The 21,895-nt window shown below is 36.3% G+C and overlaps 1 protein-coding gene across 4 annotated transcripts in view; it reads left to right on the top strand.

Moving 5' to 3' along the window:
- slc16a7 (solute carrier family 16 member 7) overlaps positions 1–21,569 on the top strand; it is a 48,762-nt gene extending 27,193 nt beyond the window's left edge. For 2 of the 4 annotated variants that reach the window (XM_012958480.1, XM_012958479.3), the window contains exons 2-5: positions 4,053–4,280; positions 13,182–13,325; positions 15,525–16,325; positions 21,187–21,567. In XM_012958480.1, coding sequence (XP_012813934.1) covers positions 4,067–4,280; positions 13,182–13,325; positions 15,525–16,325; positions 21,187–21,455 — 1,428 coding nt within the window. In that variant the 5' untranslated portion in view covers positions 4,053–4,066 and the 3' untranslated portion in view covers positions 21,456–21,567. Of the gene's footprint in view, positions 1–4,052; positions 4,281–13,181; positions 13,326–15,524; positions 16,326–21,186 lie in introns of those variants that run through there. The other 2 variants (XM_012958478.3, NM_001112921.1) reach the window with 2 other exon arrangements.
- Positions 21,570–21,895: the final 326 nt, after the last annotated feature.

Below are 21,895 nucleotides of genomic sequence, written 5' to 3'. Positions count from 1 at the left end.
CTTAAACAGAGACTAAGGTTTTTCTTTTTTAAATCCTAGCACAGCTTCATTAGATTAGTCTTTACCAATGCTATACTGTGTGGCAGATTTATTATAATGACTGACTATGCTGGAACCACACTTACCTCCCTAGGCTTGTTATGTAAAGCAAAACTATACCTCAAGAATGAATACTTAGGAATACTGTCATGGGAAAACAGAACTTCTCTAGCGGAATCCTACAGATTTTTTTTTTTTTATATTTAATTTTGAATTTTTACATGGGGTCAGTTAGGTTCTTCATTTCCCAGGGTGCTACAGCCAAGCAAGGGATTTGTGCTCTGTTAAAGTTCAGTAACTTTTTACTGCTGTGCTGCAAATTGGAATGATATCACCCCCAGCATTCGATCAGTAGAACAATGGGAAGGTAGCAAGATAGGAGGTCCCTGACATCTGTATTGCTAAAGGTGGTAGATATCAGAACAGCAATCAATAGTAAAAAATCCAAGTCCAGCTCATGACTCCAGTTACATGGAGTAGGAGAACAATAGGTTATCTGAAAGCAGCTCTAATGTGTAGTGCTGGCTCCTTCTGAAAGCTCAGACTCAGGCACAATGCACTGAGATGGCTGCCTACACACCAATATTACAACTAAAAACAAAACATTTGTTGGTTCAAGAATAACATTTTTGCATCTTTTACCTTGAGTAACTATTTTGTGATGGTGAACTGAAGAGCAAGGCCTGCTGATCAGCTGTTGTTCAGACTGCAATTTTAGGCTGATGCCACACGAGGCGTAGGGCTGATATTTTTGGCAAGTGGAAAAACGTTTCGCAAAAATTCAGCCCTACGCCTGCGACTTGTGCCTGCACCCGAATAAATGGAATACGCTCGGGTGCAGGCACATGTAGCCGATATACGCATGAAAATGCGAGACTTTGCATTCTCACTCGTTTTCATGCTTATATCGGCTACATGTGCCTGCACCCGAGCGTATTCCATTCATTCGGGTGCAGGCACAAGTAGCAGGCGTAGGGCTGTATTTTCGCCAAGCGTTTTTCCGCTTGCCGAAAATATCAGCCCTACACCTCGTGTGGCATCAGCCTTATGCAGGTCATATTATCCACCACATGTGTTTTCAATCAGTAGTGCATAGCAGATAATGATGGCCCATTTAGGGTCACTGGTTCTGCTTTTTTAGGTGTAGCTATGGCAGTGATTCAAAAATTACTGCCTTAAGACACATATGTTTTCTCCTGTCCTAGACACACAATGAATTTTAAGGCTAAAATGCATACTTTCACATTTCTACACCCTGGCTTTTAATAATACTGCATCTATTCTTTAGAACACCTTTCACTTTTCCTGGACTTGTTCTTGAAACTTATCTGTTATCAAGGCATTTGAATAACATGCCATAGAACAAACCTCATATTATGTATTCTGTCTGCCCTTTGCTTACAGTATATATATATATATATATATAAAATGCATGCAAGTAGGCACTCACGTTTATCAATGTCGAAATATGCCTGGGTGCAGTATAGTATCAATAGTATAGTCCAAAATAGATGCCGCACTCACAGGACTTAGTGGAAATAAAGAAATGTTTATTAGATGAAAAACACGTTTTGACGTGTTTTTCATCTAATAAACATTTCTTTATTTCCACTAAGTCCTGTGAGTGCGGCATCTATTTTGGACTATATATATATATATATAACTAATTTTTCCTTTATGCACACAACGCAGATACCAAAGCTGAATCGTGTATTCACATAGATAATAAAATATGTGTAAAATAAATAAGGCTCAAATTACATTTTGACAAACATTAGCTTGCTGAAAAAATAGCGAAGAAGAATAACTTAAAGTAAACAATAGACAATGAGCAGTTTATGATTTCTAGTGCACCTTGCCAAAATTCCACAAGACCAATGCCAACTCACTTATAAGTCATTTGATTATTCTACAGACTGGTACATGGACACAGGAACGTGGTCATACAAAGTGTTATTTTATTGAACTGACTTGAATTTTTTTTTTTTTATGTGCATTTAATATTCATCTTAGGTTGAGCCTGGACTTGCCCTTAACATCTATTAAACTTTGTATCAATGCATAGGGATGCTACATCTCTTTCCAAATTCAGCATTTCTATATATTTTTTAGCCTAAGGCTGATTGCTGTGATGCCAACCAGTTGCTTTACATTTGTTTTTTTTATAACAATCAGCTGAAGCTGAAGACAGCTTATAGCCTCTCAATCTATAAGCCCCAAAAAAGACAGTCCCTACATTCTCTAGTCTCCACATACTTTATTTAGTGAGCAGGTGCATGTTATGGCTTGCCTATGTTGCATGGCAATGGACTGTGGGTGCATCAAACACAGGAACCACGAACATGTAACAAACCTGTACTTCAACAATATCTGCAGTAATAATATATTTAAACTATTCCTTAAGAAAGGGGAATCAATTTATTTTAATTTGAGCCACAACTTGTTTAACATGCTAAAGATATTATGCATCAAGTACTGAAAAGTACACACATCAAATATGTTAAGGTATGCAGAGCTAATGACTGCTGTTCTGTGCTTAAAGAAAAAATAACATTTTCTTTATCTTGCTCAGTATGTTACCAGATTATGTGTATTAAGCATCAAAACTAATAAAGACATTTTAATTAAATCACTCTTTAGCAGGAGTTCATGTTTTGTTTACATACTACTATAGACAAACTTAATTAGAGTATTACTTTCATCATTGTGTTCTAATAATAAATTTTTTTATTGCTGATGACTTTTTTCCCTAACCTTGAACCTGCCTTTATTCCTTCCATTAACTTTTTACAGGGGAGTAGGAACCTTTCCCTCTAGTTCAGTGGTTCCCAACCTTCCTAATGCTGTGACACTTTAATACAGTTCCTCATGTTGTGGTGACCCCCAACCATAAAGGAGCATTGTCTCAGTTCCCAAGACCATTGGAAATATATGTTTTCTGATGGTCTTAGTCGACTCCTGTGAAAGGGTCGTTCGACACCAAAAGGGGTCCCAAACCACAGGTTGAGATCTGCTGCTCTAGCTGTTAGTCCCCACTCAGTTTATTGGTCTTAGATGGATTGTCTAAGTGTGGGTGGGGAAGAGGCGTAGGCAACCTTTCTGTCTTTGGTGAGGTTCCCATTGGTCTCAGGATATCATATGACTTCTAACAGTATATTAGGTAGGATAGGTAAATGCCAGAAGCCTGGAGTAAGGAAGGCCCCAGTGAAGTGGGAGATGGGGGAAGAGGGACCCTGTGACTAGCCAGTGGTAGGTTAGATCCTACATAGGGTCATTTTAGGAGCAAAAGATAGAACTATTTAGTAAGAGGTAAGACAGGATAAGGTCAAAACAAAGTGCAGGATCAAGGAAACTAAGCCAAAATAGGTAACAGGGCTATGAGCAGTAACAAGGACTACAAACAAAGTCACAGCTAGAAACATGATCAGAATCAGGATTCAAGTATTGAAGGATCTCGGGGAACAAGACATATCACAAGCAAGGACAAAGTGCAGGACTGGGCTTTATTAAGGCACACACAGAGGGAGATGTCATACAACAAACAGCACCAGCTGGTTAATGCAGTGTAGCTGAGCGTAATTAGCAAAACTAGAAACATAGACTGAAGTGACAAGTCTCAAGTACAATTAACTGAACAAGATACAGCCTGACTCTTTAGCCCAGAGCAAAAAAGCAAAAGGTTCAAATCCACCTATGGATAGTTCCCAGGACCAGATTACAGGGTGCATGTTATTGCAGTCATAAAACCACTTGCCATCTAGTTGAAAATCACCTAGACAGGGTTTGGATTACTTTTATAATAATCCTACTGTCCTAATTTCTTCATGATTACTTTTACATTACTATCAAATTACCTCAGTGCAAATATTTATATCATCTAGGGCAGTGTTGTTTTTATATATGTTTGTCCTCATTATGAACGTCTCTGAACTCTTTCCCCGTTTATTTTATGACGATGAAACTTAATAAGAGTACTGTTTCATTTATTTATATATATATTTTCTCTTTTACAGAAAGTTTTTGAAAAATGCCCGACATACCAGTGACTCTACAGTACACTCCCCCAGATGGAGGCTGGGGATGGGTTGTGGTCTTTGGGTCATTTATTTCAATTGGATTTTCTTATGCATTTCCTAAAGCCATTACAGTATTCTTCAAGGAAATCCAAGAGATATTCAATACCTCATATAGTGAAATTGCTTGGATATCATCAATTATGTTGGCTGTCATGTATGCAGGAGGTAAGGAATTTTAAGTTATTCAATTATGGTGTTTTCAAGCTATTCACCTTTGTAAAATATATAAGTTAATTATATTTTATTTGTATCATTGAGAAATATATCATTTAAAAATATAATCATATTTAAGACAGAAAAACAAACAAACTGGGCACATTTACACATGCAAAAAAATATAATCACTAACAGGTTTCTGTATATTGGAGCCCATACTTGTACATAAATCAAGATATCTACTTGGAATCTTCAAAACATTTCACACTGAAAAATGACATTGTATAAGGACCAGTTCTAAGCAACATACTATTCTGCTTCTTTCCAGCTTGCAAATGAAAATGCTATCTGTTAGTCATTTTCACTGACCCCTAGCAAGCATTTAGTTTAAATTCCAAGCCTGAAAGCTGCAAATATATATACAACTTTTTAATTAAAGAAAACATGGAGTTTAAGAAATAAAGACTATTCACAAACATAATTCTGCTGAAAACATCATACAAAATCTTAATTTAATTTACAAAATCTTAATCTAAATGTAAACAGCCCCTTTGATATTGGCATAATATATGTATATAATAACTGTTGTTTCCTTTTAGTTTTGCAACCTTTTTTGTGCTAAAGGTCAATACTCTAGGTGAAACTGTTCTTTTCTTTCAATGTAATAATAAATATACTGATCATTTGACAGCACATGTGCTCTACATATTAAATATATGTTGTACTGACATAATTTTAAAATTAAAGAGGAACTGAAAAAAAGCCTAGTTCAGTGCTGGTGCTATGCTGCACTGCAGCTCCAAAAAACACTTTCTCTGCATGCAGGAATTACACACTGCCATGTTAATGCCTATATTTTCTGTTCACAGAGACTCATCATAATTTGCCCATATTGAAAAAACAAAAATACTACTGTCTACTTTTCCTTCTGTCTTGCGTGTTGCCTGTTCCCTGTTTTGTAGGGTTGAGTCCTATCTATCCTAATTTCCATATTAATGATGTTCCAGCTAGTAAAAACCAGAAGATAGTAATTTATATTTTGTGCACTTTACTGCTAGTAGCAGTGTCCTTTGCAAGTAAGCCGAGTCTTTGTAGTACAACGGCAACTTTTTTTTATTTTTTAAGACATATCCTCTAGACTTCTCGAATACATTTATATTCGAGAAGTCATATATAGAATATCATGTCAGGGGTGTTTTGGCCGCTAGTGCTGCCCCTCCGCACAGGGCCACCATCATGGGGGGACAGTTCTCCCAGGTCCAGTAAGTTATTGGTCTTAAGGGAATGCTGGCCATACTTTACTCCTTTATCCCGGTTCGGGCCACCAGTACTATCAGTGAGCTGCAGACTCAGAATGGGAGGGTGAAGTTGGGGCCCCTGCATTTTCTTTGCCCTACACAGCTCTCTATACTGCTCATTTTTTCCGCAGTAATTAAGTCCCGGCGGAGCTGCATGGGGATTGGATAGGCATGGGAAAAAGTTCAGCTTCCAGTCCCATGTGGCTCTACTAGGACTTAAGCAGTGGAGATTGGAGAATAGAATGGCACAGGGGGGATGCTGGGGAACATTGGAAAAATTGACATGGGATCAGGGCCAGATTTGATAGCCCGGCGCCCTGAGGCCGCCCCCTTTCTCTAATTTTGATGCATCAGCTGCAATTGTGAGTGCAACAATGCCGGAACTCATGGAAGAATTGCTACATCATGGAAATAATATGGCAATTGTGCCAGTAAATTTACCCCTGAAAAGAATGGCATTGACAGCATGAGCATCACATATCAACCATCAATAATGTCACTGATTGGGCCCTGGGCTGTGTCATTTACAGGCTTATGTGTATACATTTTAGGGTTCAATTATTTATTTTTTAAACCAATAGAGCCCCTGGCCACCAATGGTTTTTGTATTTGTAACCATTAGGATCCTTGCAGGGCCCATATAATTTTGTTGTAATGGTGGCCCTGCCTCCATATTTAGGTTTTTTGCATCAAAGAGGGCTGAGGGAGAGCCACATTGCTAGCGCAGAAAGCAGAAAAAAAAATGAAATTTCAGCTCTTGAAGTTACCAGGAGCGGCTTTTTGCCACCTCTTCAGCCTAAGGACAGTTACGTGTCCCTGCTTAATGTTCTTAATATATTGATATGAGACAGGGCAGAGGATTTATTATCTCTTTTTCTCACTTGAAATTTCTTACTGCAATTTTCTCTGGCACAAAGATGTCTGCTGAATGATATTACTAACACCATTCAAAAATGCATGCTGGTTTGAATATATCTTGCCAGAGTTGTTTAGGAGTGAAAATGCCAGTGTCAAAAGACAACAAAAAAAAATCTGTGACTTGTTTTATCTGCTTGTTTTAGTTCAATCTAAGAAGCATTCTGCCAGGAACAGGGGCCAATTGCCCTTTTTGAGGGTTTAGTTGGCACCAGGGAGAGAGCCAAAGTTGAGCACATGCAGGACAGGTGCCTGACAATCGGGAACAAGAGACTTTGTAAACAGACATACAAATGGCTGGTAAAAGTTTAAGGTACTTCACACAAGGGATAGTAGAGTCCAGATCAGAATTACCAGAAGCAGGATGAAAAATAACTTGGAAAGTCTTAGGTAGGCCTCTAAATAAATTTTGAGCACCAAACACAAAATTATTATGTGCATGTTTTTATTTATATAGCACTACTATGTATTCAGTGCTGTACAGCAAAATAATAAACAGGGGTCATTAAAATAATAAGTGCAAATAAATGCAAAGTACTGTTAAATTAAAAGTTAGGAGCTTAAGTGTCAAAGAGACAAGGCAGATTCTCTCTGGAAGAATTGAGGCATGGGATTGCAAATGTAACGAGCAGCAAGGCAGAATGATTTAAGATGGGAAACAGAATTAGTAGTGAGGGATGCGACCAAGCGATTGCTTTGAGAGTAGCAGAGGAGTCAGCCAGGAACATATGGAGACACATGAGAAGAGATGTAGTGAGGTGCAGAGGAATGAAGAGCTTTGAAGGTTATGAGAGGGGATAACAAAGCTTTTTTGTTTTAGGAGAGCCATGATAAGGACTTCAACAGTGAAGGGGCCTGTACTCTCTTGGATGAGAGAAGGAAAATTTGGGCAGAAGTATTAATAAGGACTGTAGTAGGGTGAGATGAGATGAGTAAGGAATTCCAGTTAGTAGGAAGTTGCTGCAGTAGTCTAAATGTATAAGGATGAGAGGTTGCATGATTTTGGCACTATTGCGTAATAAAAAGTGACAGGCTTTGACAGTGGTGTTAATATGGTCAGAGAAGGAGAGAGGAGTCAAATATCACCCCCAACCAATGTGCAGAGTTGACAGGGTTAATGAGGATGCCATCAATAGTGATAGTAAAGGTGGCAATGGGCCCAGGTTTAGGTGGAAAGATGGATCCTTAGTGTTTTGTCTGCCTGCAAGGATCCAAAAACAAACATTCATCTTTACATCCTCACAAACAGTAGTCTATTATGTTTTGTGCCACCAGTGGGCACTTAATTGTAGATTTTTTGTACCTTCTTCAGTTGTGGCCCTTATGTCAGTGTGCTGCATCATGGAATTCAGCCTGTACCAGACAATTATGCAATCCTCCACACAGGGGTAATTGTCTCTGTTCTAAATTCAATGGTATCCAGGGAAGCAAATAAGCACTAATCCAAAATCTATATATAAGAAACTGAGTACATATGGCACACACACCCTTCATAAAATACATAAATATATGCTGATAAAGACACCTTTCTTTGTTTTAATGTTCTAACTTGTAATACACTGATTAACACTAATTGCTGTTAGGCTGCTATTGGTATCTGCACTGGTGCAATTAAGCCTTTATATAAGTAAATTATCACCGACATGAAATTTGTCAAATCCCAAAGATGAGGCTAATCAGCTACCAGCCTGATTCTGCCAAGTGATTTAATTTATACCTTTGCTTAACAATTTATACAGTATTTAGAAACCTAACAAAGTTAGTATGGCAAAAAAATGAAAACTTGCCAATTAATTTGGACTTGATCCAAATGAATTAAAAATATGTAAGAAATCAAGAGTTTTCTTGAGGTTAGGTATCATGTAAATTAAAGAGGTATAGTCAAAACTAGTAACAGAAAGAAGAGTGAAATCAAGCTCCGTAGGCCATCAACCAAGGGGAAAGTAAATAGCCAGAACACAGCACATGTGTAAAATACATTTTGTATATTTGTTTCTTTGTTAGAAAATCAGTAAGGGGTAATGTTATAGAATTCATAAATGGAAAAAATTTGCACAAACATGGAAAAAAAATTCCCATTTCACAATGAAATATTCTTCGTTGTTGCGCACTTTTAAGGTGTACTTGAAAGTGGCCAAATCTTTTGGAGCAAAAATAACTTTTTCAGCAAGTCTTGCATACTACTTATTCATAAACAATGTTGGTTTGTCCCACTTTCCTTTTAGTTACTACAATAAAGTAATGTTTTGATGGCTGGAAAAAGAAATATATTTTTGTTATTGTAACCTTTTTGCCCTGGAAGAAGAGTTTGTCAATGAGCCTCACCATCCACTATGGTGCTATCCAGATTACAAGTAGAATAGATAAAGACAGATTCTTTATATATACTGTAACTGGCGGTTACAGAGATAGACGCAGAGATAGAACCAAGGAGAAAGCATTAGGGAAATGGCACTTTGGGTGTCTTGTTGCTCGATCCTTACGTGGAAGCAACAAAATGCCAGAAATACCTTGCCATTGAAATTAATTGTAATTGTGTATCCCCTGCACTTCTACTATCACTGCTGCATTTTAAGTGATAACACAAGTGCACCACCAGGAATACAGCCATGAACTGCTAATATTAGCAAGGTATCTCCTTTTTTATCATTGCCCACAGGAGCAAATTTGCAAGAGGATAATGGCTGTATAGTCCAGGCTAAAACTGCAGTCTGAGCCAGTAATATTTAAAGGTTTATAAAACACAGGGCTGCTGCTGTCGAGCAGAATGCCTTACTAAAAATTGAACCAAGGGTAATAGGTAACAAAGGGTTAAAATGTGCCAAAAGGAATTTTCCATAAATGCTTGACCTATTTTTGTTAGTGAACTAAAAACATCCATTAGGGTTAATGCTTTGATTTGTGTCCCATTGTCTACATTGAGTGAATAACATTTATTAACGGTTTCCTTAATGTACAAAAAATAAAATTTCATAGCGTCAGTTTCCAGTTTTTTTTTTAACCTTTTTAAACAAAGTGTTGAGTGAGTCAGTGGATGTGAAATCATGAATATATTTGACAAATGTAATACGTTCAAGCAGATAAGGTTCACTGTTTAAAAAATAACATAAGCGAATGTAAACAATTTATATGAATAGTTTTTTTGGTTTTTTTTTTACATGATTTTTAATGAAAAACCATATATAGCTAATTTATAAATGGTTGCATTTTTTTTGCACTTGTAATCATTAATTTTTTTCTTAAGAAAAACACATTTTTAATTTATTATGCGTCAAAACCTACAAATAAAAATATGCCATCTAAATCCTTGTGAGGTCACCTAGAAGTCAATGGGAGCTGTTGAAAAAACTTCTGAAACTATACAAATAAGAATTCTGATAAATCTAACTTTTAGTTTTGACATGATTCTGAATGAATTGCATAGTTATTTAATCAAATTTAATACATTAAATGCTGAATTGAACCTGTATTATGATAGATTTGCCTTCCTATATGTAGGGGAATATGGTGAAATATTGAATTATTGCAGTTATAAGAAGAAGCTGAGTAAATATTTGTTTTTGCTCTTTTCATTTGTTGCAGTAATGATGGGACTTTGGTGACTTGCTAATTCACTACATCAATTTAGCTCTCTGTGGATATAAATATCCAAATAAGTCATCCAACAAATATGTAAAATAATGATAATTATGTGTATCATTTATTTCATATTGAGAACTCATAATATAAAATTACAGTAAACCATCTGGTTGTCCATATGGAGCTGGGTACATTCCAAAAAACAGGTTCAGCACAATGTAACTGCTAATAAATATTATGTTTAAAACGTTCACACACACCGACACTAAATGGCACAATGACCTATGTAACCCCTAGTCATTTAAAGAGCATTTCAAAAGTTGGCTAAGATCCTCATAAAACTTATAAGGGCGTTTGAATTTGCACTTTCTGTAAAAAATATTTAATTGCTTTTACTAACAAAATTTTCTTAACTGTTTAAATTGGTTGCATTCGTTTTGAAGCCCTAGCCATTCTATTAAGTTAAACTCAAGAAACTTCCCAGGAACAAAAAAAAGAAAAAAGGTGGGGTCAAAATACAGCTTACTTGTGTAAAAATCATCATGTGATGCTAAAATATCTCATTGCTTTAGCTCAGAAAATATGTTTGATGATGTTCTCATATTAAAGAATAAGTAAACCTTTCTTTTCTATCTATTAAATGACTCGAATAGTTCCCAGAATAATATACCTTTCACCCTGCATTCGGTCTCATGTAGATTCTGTATCACAAACAGCCCAGCTTTAGCTCTCTCAGCTACTTCCTAGTCTACCGAAACTCCACCCCTTTTCTTTGTTGAGGTCTCCTCTCTTTGACTGTTAAGATGGTCAAAGAGGTGTCTGCTGTACATGCCTAATTCATTTCCATTGGAACAGAGGCAGTACGCATGCCCAATAAGCACATCTTCACAGTCAGAGAGAGGAGGAGAGCTCAGCAAAGATAAGGGGGTGGAGCTTCATGCTAGACCAGGAAGTAGCTGAGAGACTTGAATTGAGCTGCTTGTGATTTAGAAAGGACATGAGACAAAACAGAAAGTATATTATTCTGGGTGCTATATAGATACTTTTTATGGGCTTTTAAGGTAAAAGGCTTATTTATCCTTTAAAGATACAAAGCAAAATGGTAGCCTTTACTAGAAATGCAGCTATTTGCATTAGACTGAATAATTAGCAAAATAGAAAGGGGAAAAATGCAATCCTTATGCTATGTAACACCTAACACAGCACAAGATGTTCACAGGCTTAAAAGCTGTATTATATTACAGCAATTATGTCATACAAAGTACTCTGATACCCTTGGGAGGACTGGGAGTTTTAAAAACAAAACTCTTGAGTGCCATATTCATCCTTTGGGCTACAAGTTGGATAGTTCATATAGTGGTAATGTGTGGCCCTGTACATGTGGGCAAAGCAGCCTGGGAGAGGAGGGATTTTCACTCTCGGCCTCTTCAGAAGAATTTTTTAATGGTGTGCTCAGGCTCAATGCTGCTGGCTGTTCTCATCTGTTTTCAAGTGAGATTTCTTCATGCAAATCCAAGTTCTGTTCACAGTTTATTTTTTAATGCCATCTTATGATTTTTTTTCTTCCCATATAACACCAATAAGAAATACACAAGAAAGTGAATCTTAAAAGAACAAAACACAAGAAACAAGGAAGCTTGGAAAGGAAGCAATAACTAATTTAGCTTGGTAATTTGGCTTGGTAGAAGTGAGTTTGGTTTAAAAAAAAAAGAGATTATGTTTAAATACTCCATTTATTTAGGTTTCTAGTTAAAAAGAGGTTTGCAAATGGTTTACGAATACATTGGAATCAACAGGTTTTTTTTTTTCTTGCAATTTTTTTTTTCCCATGCTAAAAACTTTTTTTTCTGTTAAAACAATGCAGATTTGTGAAAATTTTCTTCACTTAAAAAACACAAATTGCTCCACAAATCTGTATCAAGGTGAAAAAATGTACCAATTACTATAGGCAATAACCCAAGATCTGAGATAAAGGATTTGTTTGTATTTTTAGGGTACTGTAGAGATTAGTCATTTGCGATACATCTTCACTACGATGTGTGACTAATCTCCCTGAAATGCTTTCCCACAGAAAATAATGTAAATTGGTGGGAAAACATATGCAGTGCTTTGTTTTTTTTGTAGCCTCCCGAAGTTTGTTTGTGAGGCTACCAGGGCCGGATTTATCTTCAGGGCGTCCCGAGGCCGCCCCCGTTGGTCGCCCCGCCCGCCCACTGTGCGCATGCGCAAACCTTTAAACTCCCATACGGAGCAGTGGGGAGAGGTCCCGACTGCTCCGTATGGAAGCCAAATTTAAAAATGTTGTTGCGGCGAGGCGGCATGCCGCCCCTAAACTTCTGCCGCCCTAGGCCCGGGCCTTTGTGGCCTTTCCACAAATCCGGGCCTGGAGGCTACTTCAGCCAACTTTGGAAAACAAAATGCAGCATGTGTTTTCCCACAAGCAATTTACATTATTGCCAGTTAGAAAGCATTTCAGGGAGATTAGTCACTCATTGTAGCAAAAATGTATCACAGGCAGTACAAAATGTGACAAGTTACAAAATATTAAGACCTTTAAATGTGATAGTTGCAGAATTAGGGCATGGGTCCTTTACATATTTAAAGTAGCAAGCACCTTTATTATCCATATATAATCTATATCTATGTTTAAACCTTCCAGCCTTAAACTCCAGCCATTTATTTAGCAATGATAGTTTGCAACTTGCTTTGATCATTGGCCCATATATTTCTACATTAGATTTGTTTGGCCTTCTGGTCTTTAACTGAACTGTGACAATACTCCACTTACAACGTTCTGCCTTGCCTCAACTAACAAATACAACAGTTACTTTTTACTTTAAGTGATACCTTTTTCAAGCTATTAATCAGCTTGAAAAAGGAACTAAACCTTTCTGAAAGCTTGCTATGGTTATCTTAGTTAGCCAATAAAGGTATCACCTTTGTACCACTTTTGTTATTTTTTATTTCAAAAGGGTTACCCTGTAAACATTTTTGACTGGCTAACACGGTACATCACCTTTTCCTGCATCTAAAATATGAGAGATTGCTTTTTCCTATTAATTTTGTAAAAAGTATTTGACGCAAATTATTACATTTCCCCATTTTTATTCTGATTTAGGTCCAATCAGCAGCATTCTGGTAAACAAATATGGAAGTCGTCCTGTGGTAATAGGAGGAGGTGTCCTGTGCTCTTTAGCAATGATTTCGGCATCTTTCTGCAACAGTGTCATGCAGCTATACATCTGCATTGGTGTTATGGGTGGTAAGTGCCATTATACTCTTCATAATGTTGTTTTGCATGTAAAGCAAAAGGCAAGTACGGCAGCACTATAAGAAGGAGTGTTATAATACACCTTTTGCAGGGAATTGATATTAACTCTTGGGAAAGATCATTTCAGAAAAACATCAAGGTCATACTTTATTTTTTTTTAAAAAGATACATAAGAATTGCAGCATTCTACATATTTAGAACTACATGTTTACAACAAATATTTTTTTATTAGAATAAAAGGTGTTTACATATAAATTATATCTTTAGAACTTTGCTTAGTGATGTCATCAGTTATAACTGGTGCTTAGTGATATAATTTTGATCACATAACTCACTTGTGTACTAAAATGTACCCCCTGATGTAAAACTTGAGGATATCAGAATTCACCTTGGAGTTCCATAAACTGTACAAAAACATTTGGCCTTCGGCCTTGTGCTTTTATATGATGAATAGCCTGATATTTTAAAATAGAGGGTACATTATTCACTATATATTTTACAATGGGGGGGGGGGTTGCATTATTCACAGTATAAATGATGCAATACAAGGAGACAGCACTTAATAGCACTCAACAAGTGATACAGTTGGCTCGCAAAAAAAAATATCATTGAGATCTAGAGAAATATATAACGATTATTGTTATTTTAAATACAATAACATAAAATACATCTATTTTATGCTCTGTGGCTTGTTATTGAACATTTATTGTCAGTATAAATGATAGAAACTTATGCCCAGTTTGGGCTATTTGGTAAAAAAAGAAGCTTTCAGGAAAGCTTTCTTCCTTGAACAAATGGTTATGTTGCCACTCAAACAAAACAATAAATAATCTCATAACCTTTTAGAGGTAACTACTACTTTGGTCTTACTGTGAAATAATCCATAAGTGAGTAGCTCTTTAGAGGTATTGCTTGTTTTATAACTTTGCAGAAGAATTTACCACTGACATGTTTGTATGGAATCCTTCACAGGTAAGCATACGCATTTCTCATTTAAAGAATAAAATATTTTGGTATAGAAGTTGTGAATGACCCTTTGTGTCAAGTAATTAAAGTTTACATTGCTGTTTACATAAAGCTATGCTTCATATTTTCTATTTTTAAAACATCAGAATATGATTTTTTTTTCAGAAAAAGGATTATTATATACCTCTTAATGTTCTCTGGAACAGTCAGAACTGTGAATCATCTTGGGCATTGGTAGGCATAATTGGGCAAGACAAATGATATCCGGTGTTTTGACTCTTCTTCAGGCTCACTCACCTTCCAAAAATCAAACAATAAAAGAAAAGCAACTCTTATAGTGTTGTATTTTTCCTTATTAGTTATGTAACCAGATATGTAGATTTAACAATTTTTCTAATGGACACCAGTGGGTTTATATACCACCTACAGGGTAGGGTTATTATATTGCACCATAGTTACACGTGTAACTATGTTTGAGAGCTTAAAGACCACTAACTGCTGGCTGGGGCATTAACAAAATTGGGATGTTTTTCTGATATGCATTTACAACTCAACTAAAATGTTGTGTAATTTTAATCTAAAATAGAATTTTTAAAAGGTATTTTACACTATTTTAGCATTTTATGTATTACACCTATAATCATAAGGTTAAAAGGGGGATCCAATAAAGAAGATTTAATTCAGTTTATCCTGAAATTGAAAGATCTGCATAGTCAAGGGGATAATGAATACTGCCCATTGAAACCTATATGAGGTTATGAAGCAGTAACCCCTAGCAACCAGTTAGCAGGTAGCAATTACTAGTCACCAGGTGGAAAGCAAACATATTCTGTAAATACACATCTACCATCAGTGGATGGTAAGATATATATAATTAACTCTGGTGGCATAGTATAACAACCCTACTCTGGAGGTGGTATAAAAACTCACTGGTGTCCATTAGAAAGACAATGTCAAATCTAGACATCTGGTTACATAACTAATAAGGAGAAATACTATACTACACTATAAGACTTAATTGCTGGCCTTTCTCTTAAGCTTTTCAAAATGCTGGCTAGATTTAATAACTATTGACACTGAAAAGTAGGCAAGAGCTAGAAGGACTGGGGACATGACTTAAAATATCTTGATTTTTATGCCTGGAATACTGGGGGACTCTAATATTAGGGTTATGCTCAATGAAGAATTTCCAACTAAGATGTGTTTTATTATTTTACCCCACAGGTTTTGGATTAGCATTTAATCTTCAGCCTTCTTTAACAATTATCGGAAAGTATTTCTTCAAAAAGCGCCCCATAGCAAATGGACTTGCCATGGCTGGGAGTCCCGTGTTTTTAAGCACTTTGGCTCCACTGAATCAATTTCTTTTTAATCAATTTGGATGGCGGGGTAGCTTTCTAATCTTAGGAGGTCTTCTGTTAAACTGCTGTGTGGCTGGCTCCCTCATGAGGCCAATTGGACCAAAGCCTGTGAAAAAAGATATTGAAAAAGCACCAAAGGATGATGAAAACCACAAGAAAAAAGAATCTGTTTGTCAAAGCATCAACAAATACTTAGATTTATCACTTTTTAAGCACAGGGGATTTCTAATTTATTTATCTGGAAATGTTATCATGTTTATTGGCTTTTTTGCTCCTATTGTTTTCCTTGCCCCCTATGCAAAGCATATGGGTATAGATCAATACTCATCTGCTTTTTTGCTGTCTATCCTAGCTTTTGTAGATATGGTTGCCAGACCAACAATGGGAATGGTTGCAAACACTAGATTTATACGTCCCAGAATTCAATATTTTTTTAGCTTTGCAATTTTGTATAATGGTGTCTGCCATCTTTTATGTCCATTGGCCAATGATTACACTGGCCTAGTGATTTATGCTGTCTTTTTTGGATTTGCATTTGGAATGGTGAGCAGCGTCCTGTTTGAGACACTAATGGACATTGTAGGAGCTGCAAGATTTTCCAGCGCTGTTGGACTTACAACAATTGTGGAATGCTGCCCGGTTTTGATTGGGCCTCCATTAGGAGGTAAGAATTCCTGTTGATTAAAAAAAAATATATATATATATATATGTATACAGCATATTATGACAAAGGGTTTATAGATTAACCAGTGATTTTCCAGTAATGTTTCAGTAAAACATAGTATAATAGAATATTCATTTCACATCTAAATTAACACTTTGATCTAATTCTGCTGAGCAATAATGAAAGCCGCAAAAAAGTCTAAACTTAAGAACAACAACGTTTCTTGCTCTATTCACCCAAGGCACTTTACGGCAAGACGTAGTCAGTGTGTTTCCCATTGCAGTATCTACAAATAGAAGGGGCTGGCAACTTAAATACATTTTGACACTTTCCCTCTTTTTCTATAAGCAGTGATTTGGCTTTTGAAGTCAGTTTTTCCCAAAGTACTAGGATATTCAGACTTTTAAAAGTAATGCAATGTAGTTTCTGAGGTTAAGGGTGCTTTAAATATTGCAGTTCTTCTTGAGAGGGTTGTGGCTAAGAACACCTTGGGGTTTATACACTTAAATGAGAAGGAAATACATTTTGGCATTTTATTGCAAATAGATTAACCACAATAATGCAAGCTAGAATGCTATATTTATTCTGCAGAAAGCTTTACCATACCTGACTAAACAGCCCTAGAAGTTCCCTGTATTTGCTTAAGATAGGAGCTGCCATTTTAGCTTGGTCTTAGTAGCTTCCATGGTGCAGCTCTAGCTGCTGATAGCTCAGTTTACACAGAGATGGGAGGTGGGAGCAAATTTTGATGGGAGGGAGAGGAGGAAAAGGGAGGGGGAGAGAGGAGCAAGATGAGCAGACTCGTGCCCATGCACTGAAGGATTTTTAAAAGTGTAAAAATTTGACCACTTGGCACTGTTTTCCCAAAATAGTGTTTTGTTTTGTTTTTTACAGAATGTCTCCACAAAAATTGCACCAACAATACAGAATTGGTTGTGTAATATATGTTATTTACGAACCAGCAGAATATTCCTGCTCCTATTTTTTTTCTCCTAAACTCCTCTCCTGAGCTCTGCTTAAAGGAACAGTAACATCAAAAAATTAAAGTGCTTTAAAGTAATTAAAATATAATGTGCTGTTGCTCTGCAAAAAACTGGTGTTTTTGCTACAGAAAAGCTACTATATAAATAAGCTGCCGTGTAGCCATGGGGGCAGCCATTCAAGCTGGAAAAAAGGAGAAAAGGCACAGGTTACATAGCAGATAACTAGTAGATAAGCCCCATATAATGGGGGGTTTATCTGTTATCTGCTAAGTGCCTGTGCCTTTTCTCCTTTAAATGGCTGCCCCATGGCTACACAGCACCTAACTTATATAAACTATAGTAGTCTTTCTGAGGCAAACACACCAGTTGCAGCAATGCAGGGCAACAGTACATTATATTGTAATTACTTTTATACACTTTAATTTTTTGGTGTTACTGTTCCTTTAACCATTACAGTGCTCAATCCAACCAGGACGTTTTACCAAATTAAGTTCTGCCTGCATTCTTTATGAATTTGCTGTTTGTAGATATAAACATTACTGATGATGCGTGAGAGGGAAAATGGCTGCCAGGTAAAAGGTGGTATTTGTTTGAGGAAAATGTAATGGTGCTTGCTAACGGAGGGATATATGCAGAACAAATTATGTGGTTCAGGTGGGGAAAAAGTGCCCAACTTATATACATGGTGGAAAAATGTAGGGTTTACATGTCCTTGATGTCTGGTCCATACCTGGTGTAAAGGACAGGCACCCATACACCTCTACAATGTGCACATTGAGCTTTATTCACATTAATAGAGGTAACTGGCACTAGGTCCAAGAAGACTTATATGCAGCCACCTCATGTACCATGTATATTTAAATGTAACACTTTAAACACTCTCCAGACATACTTGCTTTGGGAAGAAGACACTGGAAGTAGCAATGTCAGAATGCTGAAAGGTTGCAGTGATGGTAAATTACAAATATTTGACTGTAATGTATTTGTAGTGAAATCTACTGGGTTAGCTGTGGGCTGCCAAGAATGGCCACTTTGGGATTACACTTTCTCCTTGGCTTAACTACCAACATGAAAAATTAATTTTCAGCCGTGAGCTGTTCTAAGCCTTTAAAATACATAAAAAACTGCAAATATGATATTCAGTTTTTTTTTTATAATGTAGAAATGCATGCCCGATGCCTTTAGGGTACCACAACAGGTAGCATTTTGAGTCAAGCAAACTGGTTACAATGCAGAATGCTTATCACACAACCAATAGTGTTTTGATAGATTGCAAGATGAATGTGTAAATTGAGTTATCAATCTCAGGCCTCTGTAGCATATTTAAAGGGAACTCTACCTCCTGGTGAAGTGACCAGTAGCAAGTAGTTAATGAGGCAACATAAAGATGGCACACAACACATTCACTCATGCCTTTAAATAGCTGAAATTCAATGTTAATGGCAGAAACATTTGAATGATTAAAGAAAGTGCTGGATGCCCCTTTAAATACAAAATCTTATCTTCTAGTACAAAGTTGATCCAGAGGCTGGTCTGATTTGCCTTCTTTCGATTTTTATCTACCTCTGAGGCAAATAGGAGTAGCTTTTTCTTCACCTTCCTCTAAATCAACCAGCCTGGTTTCACTTATACAAAAAGGTTGAACCTGATAGACGTGTGTTTTTTTCAACCTCATCTACTAAGTCAGAGGCCATATTTCTTTATGAATTCCATATAATTAAAAATAGGCAGTTAATATGGCATACAACATATATAAATATAGCATTCATATCTAAGGACATAAAGGGACACCATCATTAAAAAATGTTTTTGTGCAATGTTTATTAAAGTAAAGTAGTTTTGGAAGCATTTGATCCTTATATATATTCTTAAAAGTTATAGTCTCTTTTTAGGCCTGCACAGAAAGCGACTATTAAAGGATGCTTTCACTGGAACCAGTGACCTTGGAGCAAATCATGAAAAACCTTTTTAGACCATTATTCCTCCTTTGCTAAATTTTTCAGTCAGCATTACACATTGTAGCAGATAGAATTGCAAAACCTTGTCTGTTAAAAAGCATTATTACATCAGAGAAAGCCTTTCCATTTCTCCATAATCTAAGGCAGTGATCCCCAACCAGTGGCTCGTGAGCAACATGTTGCTCCCCAACCCCTTGGATGTTGCTCTCACTGCCCCCAAACCAGGTAGTTATTTTTGAATTCCTGACTTGGTGGCAAGTTTTGGTTGAATAATAACAAGATTTCCTACCAAATAAAGCCCCCTGTAAGCTGATAGTGTGCATAGAGGCTGCCTAATAGCCAATCTTAGCCCTTATTTGGCTCCTCCATTAACTTTTATGATGCTTGTGTTGCTCTTCAAGTATTTTTACATTTGATTTTGGCTCACGAGAAAGAAAGGTTGGGGATCACTGATCTAAGGGTTTATTCCAGAAACTTGTCTGAGAGTATTACTGAAAACATTTTATTTTATACAAGGTGTCTGCATACTTTTGGGTTTTTGGTTCTAGGTTTGATTTCAGGCAGCACACCATCTTTGACTTTGTATTTGCCTCAAAACCATACAGACAAGTTAACTAGCTTCTGATTAAATAAACCTATAGCCACTGATGTAATATATATCATTTCTGCAAAGCACTGCATAATATGTTGGCATGGTATAAATAAAGGTTTATAATATAGTTCTTAGACACTTTGTTAGTATCCTTTATTTTTACCACACCAACATATTCTACAGTGTTTTCCAGAAATTATATATATTACATAAATGTTCAAGTTGACATTAAATCTGAGGACCATCACATTCCCACATACTATGGTACATTTAATTAGTAATATAGTATATAAAGGCAATACCATTTATTACCTTTATTATTACCGTTATTTTTAAAGTTTATGTTCCAAAAAACACAACTTAATGGCTGTAGACACTTCTTGGAGATGGTTAAATAGCGGTAAAAATGGGTACTGTTGATATAAGTAAACATGTCTCTCAGGTTCTGCACTGGCTGCGTACCAGCCAGTTTATAATGTCTCAAAACCAGTTACCTATTAGCCACTGAGAACATTTCATGTTGCAGCAAATATACAGTACGTAAATACAAGTTAAAAGTTAATCTTTCGCTAGGAAAGTTGTTCTCATTGAGCAACAAGAAAGTTGGGTGGGCTTGTGTCAAATGAATATGCAATCTGTGTTGGCAAACCCTTCACTGTTTAATGAGACTTGCTTCTTACATTTTAAAAAAAGAGAAATTTTGCCCTCTATTAGCATAGTAAACTTTAATTAACATTGAAAAGTTTGCACTTACAATTGGATGGACATGTAAAAGCTTACTGAATGGAACATAATCCAATTTGAGAGATCCTGGAGGCACCAGTCATGCAAAGTAGAAAAATGTGTCCACTCAGCAGAATGTGTTCAGTTGTGTGATTTTTAGCACACTTAAGGTATGGTGATCCAAATTAGTGAAAGATCTCTTTCCCAGAAAACCCAGGTCCCAAGATTCCAAATAATAGATTGGTAAAGTTTAGCAAAAAAAACAGAACACTAATAACTCAGCCACACATTATATTATTAAAATACCATTGGAGACATGACTTAATTGATATTTTCTTACCTGTCCATGTTTTTGATTCTTTAATAAGAAATAATGGAATTTCTTTGGGTCTATGCCAATTTTAAAGCTCTTAGTTTTATAAATAGGCAAACCTGGCAAATGCTGCCAAAGTTTACTGATTTTACTGAAAAAAATCAATCATTTCATCTGTTTGACTATATTATTGAGCTTGTATCCTTACTTGCATGAACGTTGTCTACATGTGAAGACAATTTGCTACGTAAAAGATTTCCATGCATAATAAACACATTTTTTCTCTTTTTAGGTTTTTTGGTGGATGTAACTGGAAACTATAAATACATGTACTTTGTCTGTGGAGTGATCGTGATTATAGCAAGTATTTGGCTTTTTATTGGGAATGCTATTAATTACAGAATGCTGGCAAAGGAAAAAATGGCAACAAGTGCAAAGAATATAGATGAAAAGACTGACCTGAAAGAGACCGAACCTCTCAACAACCCTGAAACACTAGATGTTGCTACAAAGTCGTCTAAGGTGGATGCAAATCAGTCAGAGAGAGAGACTAGTATATAATATCAAACATATTTATTAAAGCTAAATGTTGTTATTGTAGTATTTAAAGTGTTACATGGTTGGAATACAATGCTGATCAATGACTATATGGGCAATAAAAGGTTCAAACTAAGATATCTGTAATCGAAATACCCAGGAAAGGAAAGGGAACGTGCATCTTATTGCTCTCAAATCAAAGAAATCCAGAATGTGCCCTAACCACTTTTAAAGTATAAAAACCAGGTTCTTGTAGGACTGCATATTAACTTATATTATTTTTTAATACATATATATATATAAATGTCATGTCTATATATATATTTGCACTAAATGTGGAGATAGCAGGCACCCTTTTAATTTCCATAGGAGAAATGTGGGTGTATTCCAGTGATGTGTGAGTTGACCTGGGACCCATGGGCTTACCCTTAAGCCAGGTGGGTTAGGGTTAAAATTTGGGTGAC

The sequence above is a fragment of the Xenopus tropicalis genome, chromosome 3, assembly GCF_000004195.4.
Source record: "Xenopus tropicalis strain Nigerian chromosome 3, UCB_Xtro_10.0, whole genome shotgun sequence".
Taxonomy (NCBI): Eukaryota; Metazoa; Chordata; class Amphibia; order Anura; family Pipidae; genus Xenopus; species Xenopus tropicalis.
This window is presented reverse-complemented; position numbering and strand designations above follow the sequence as displayed.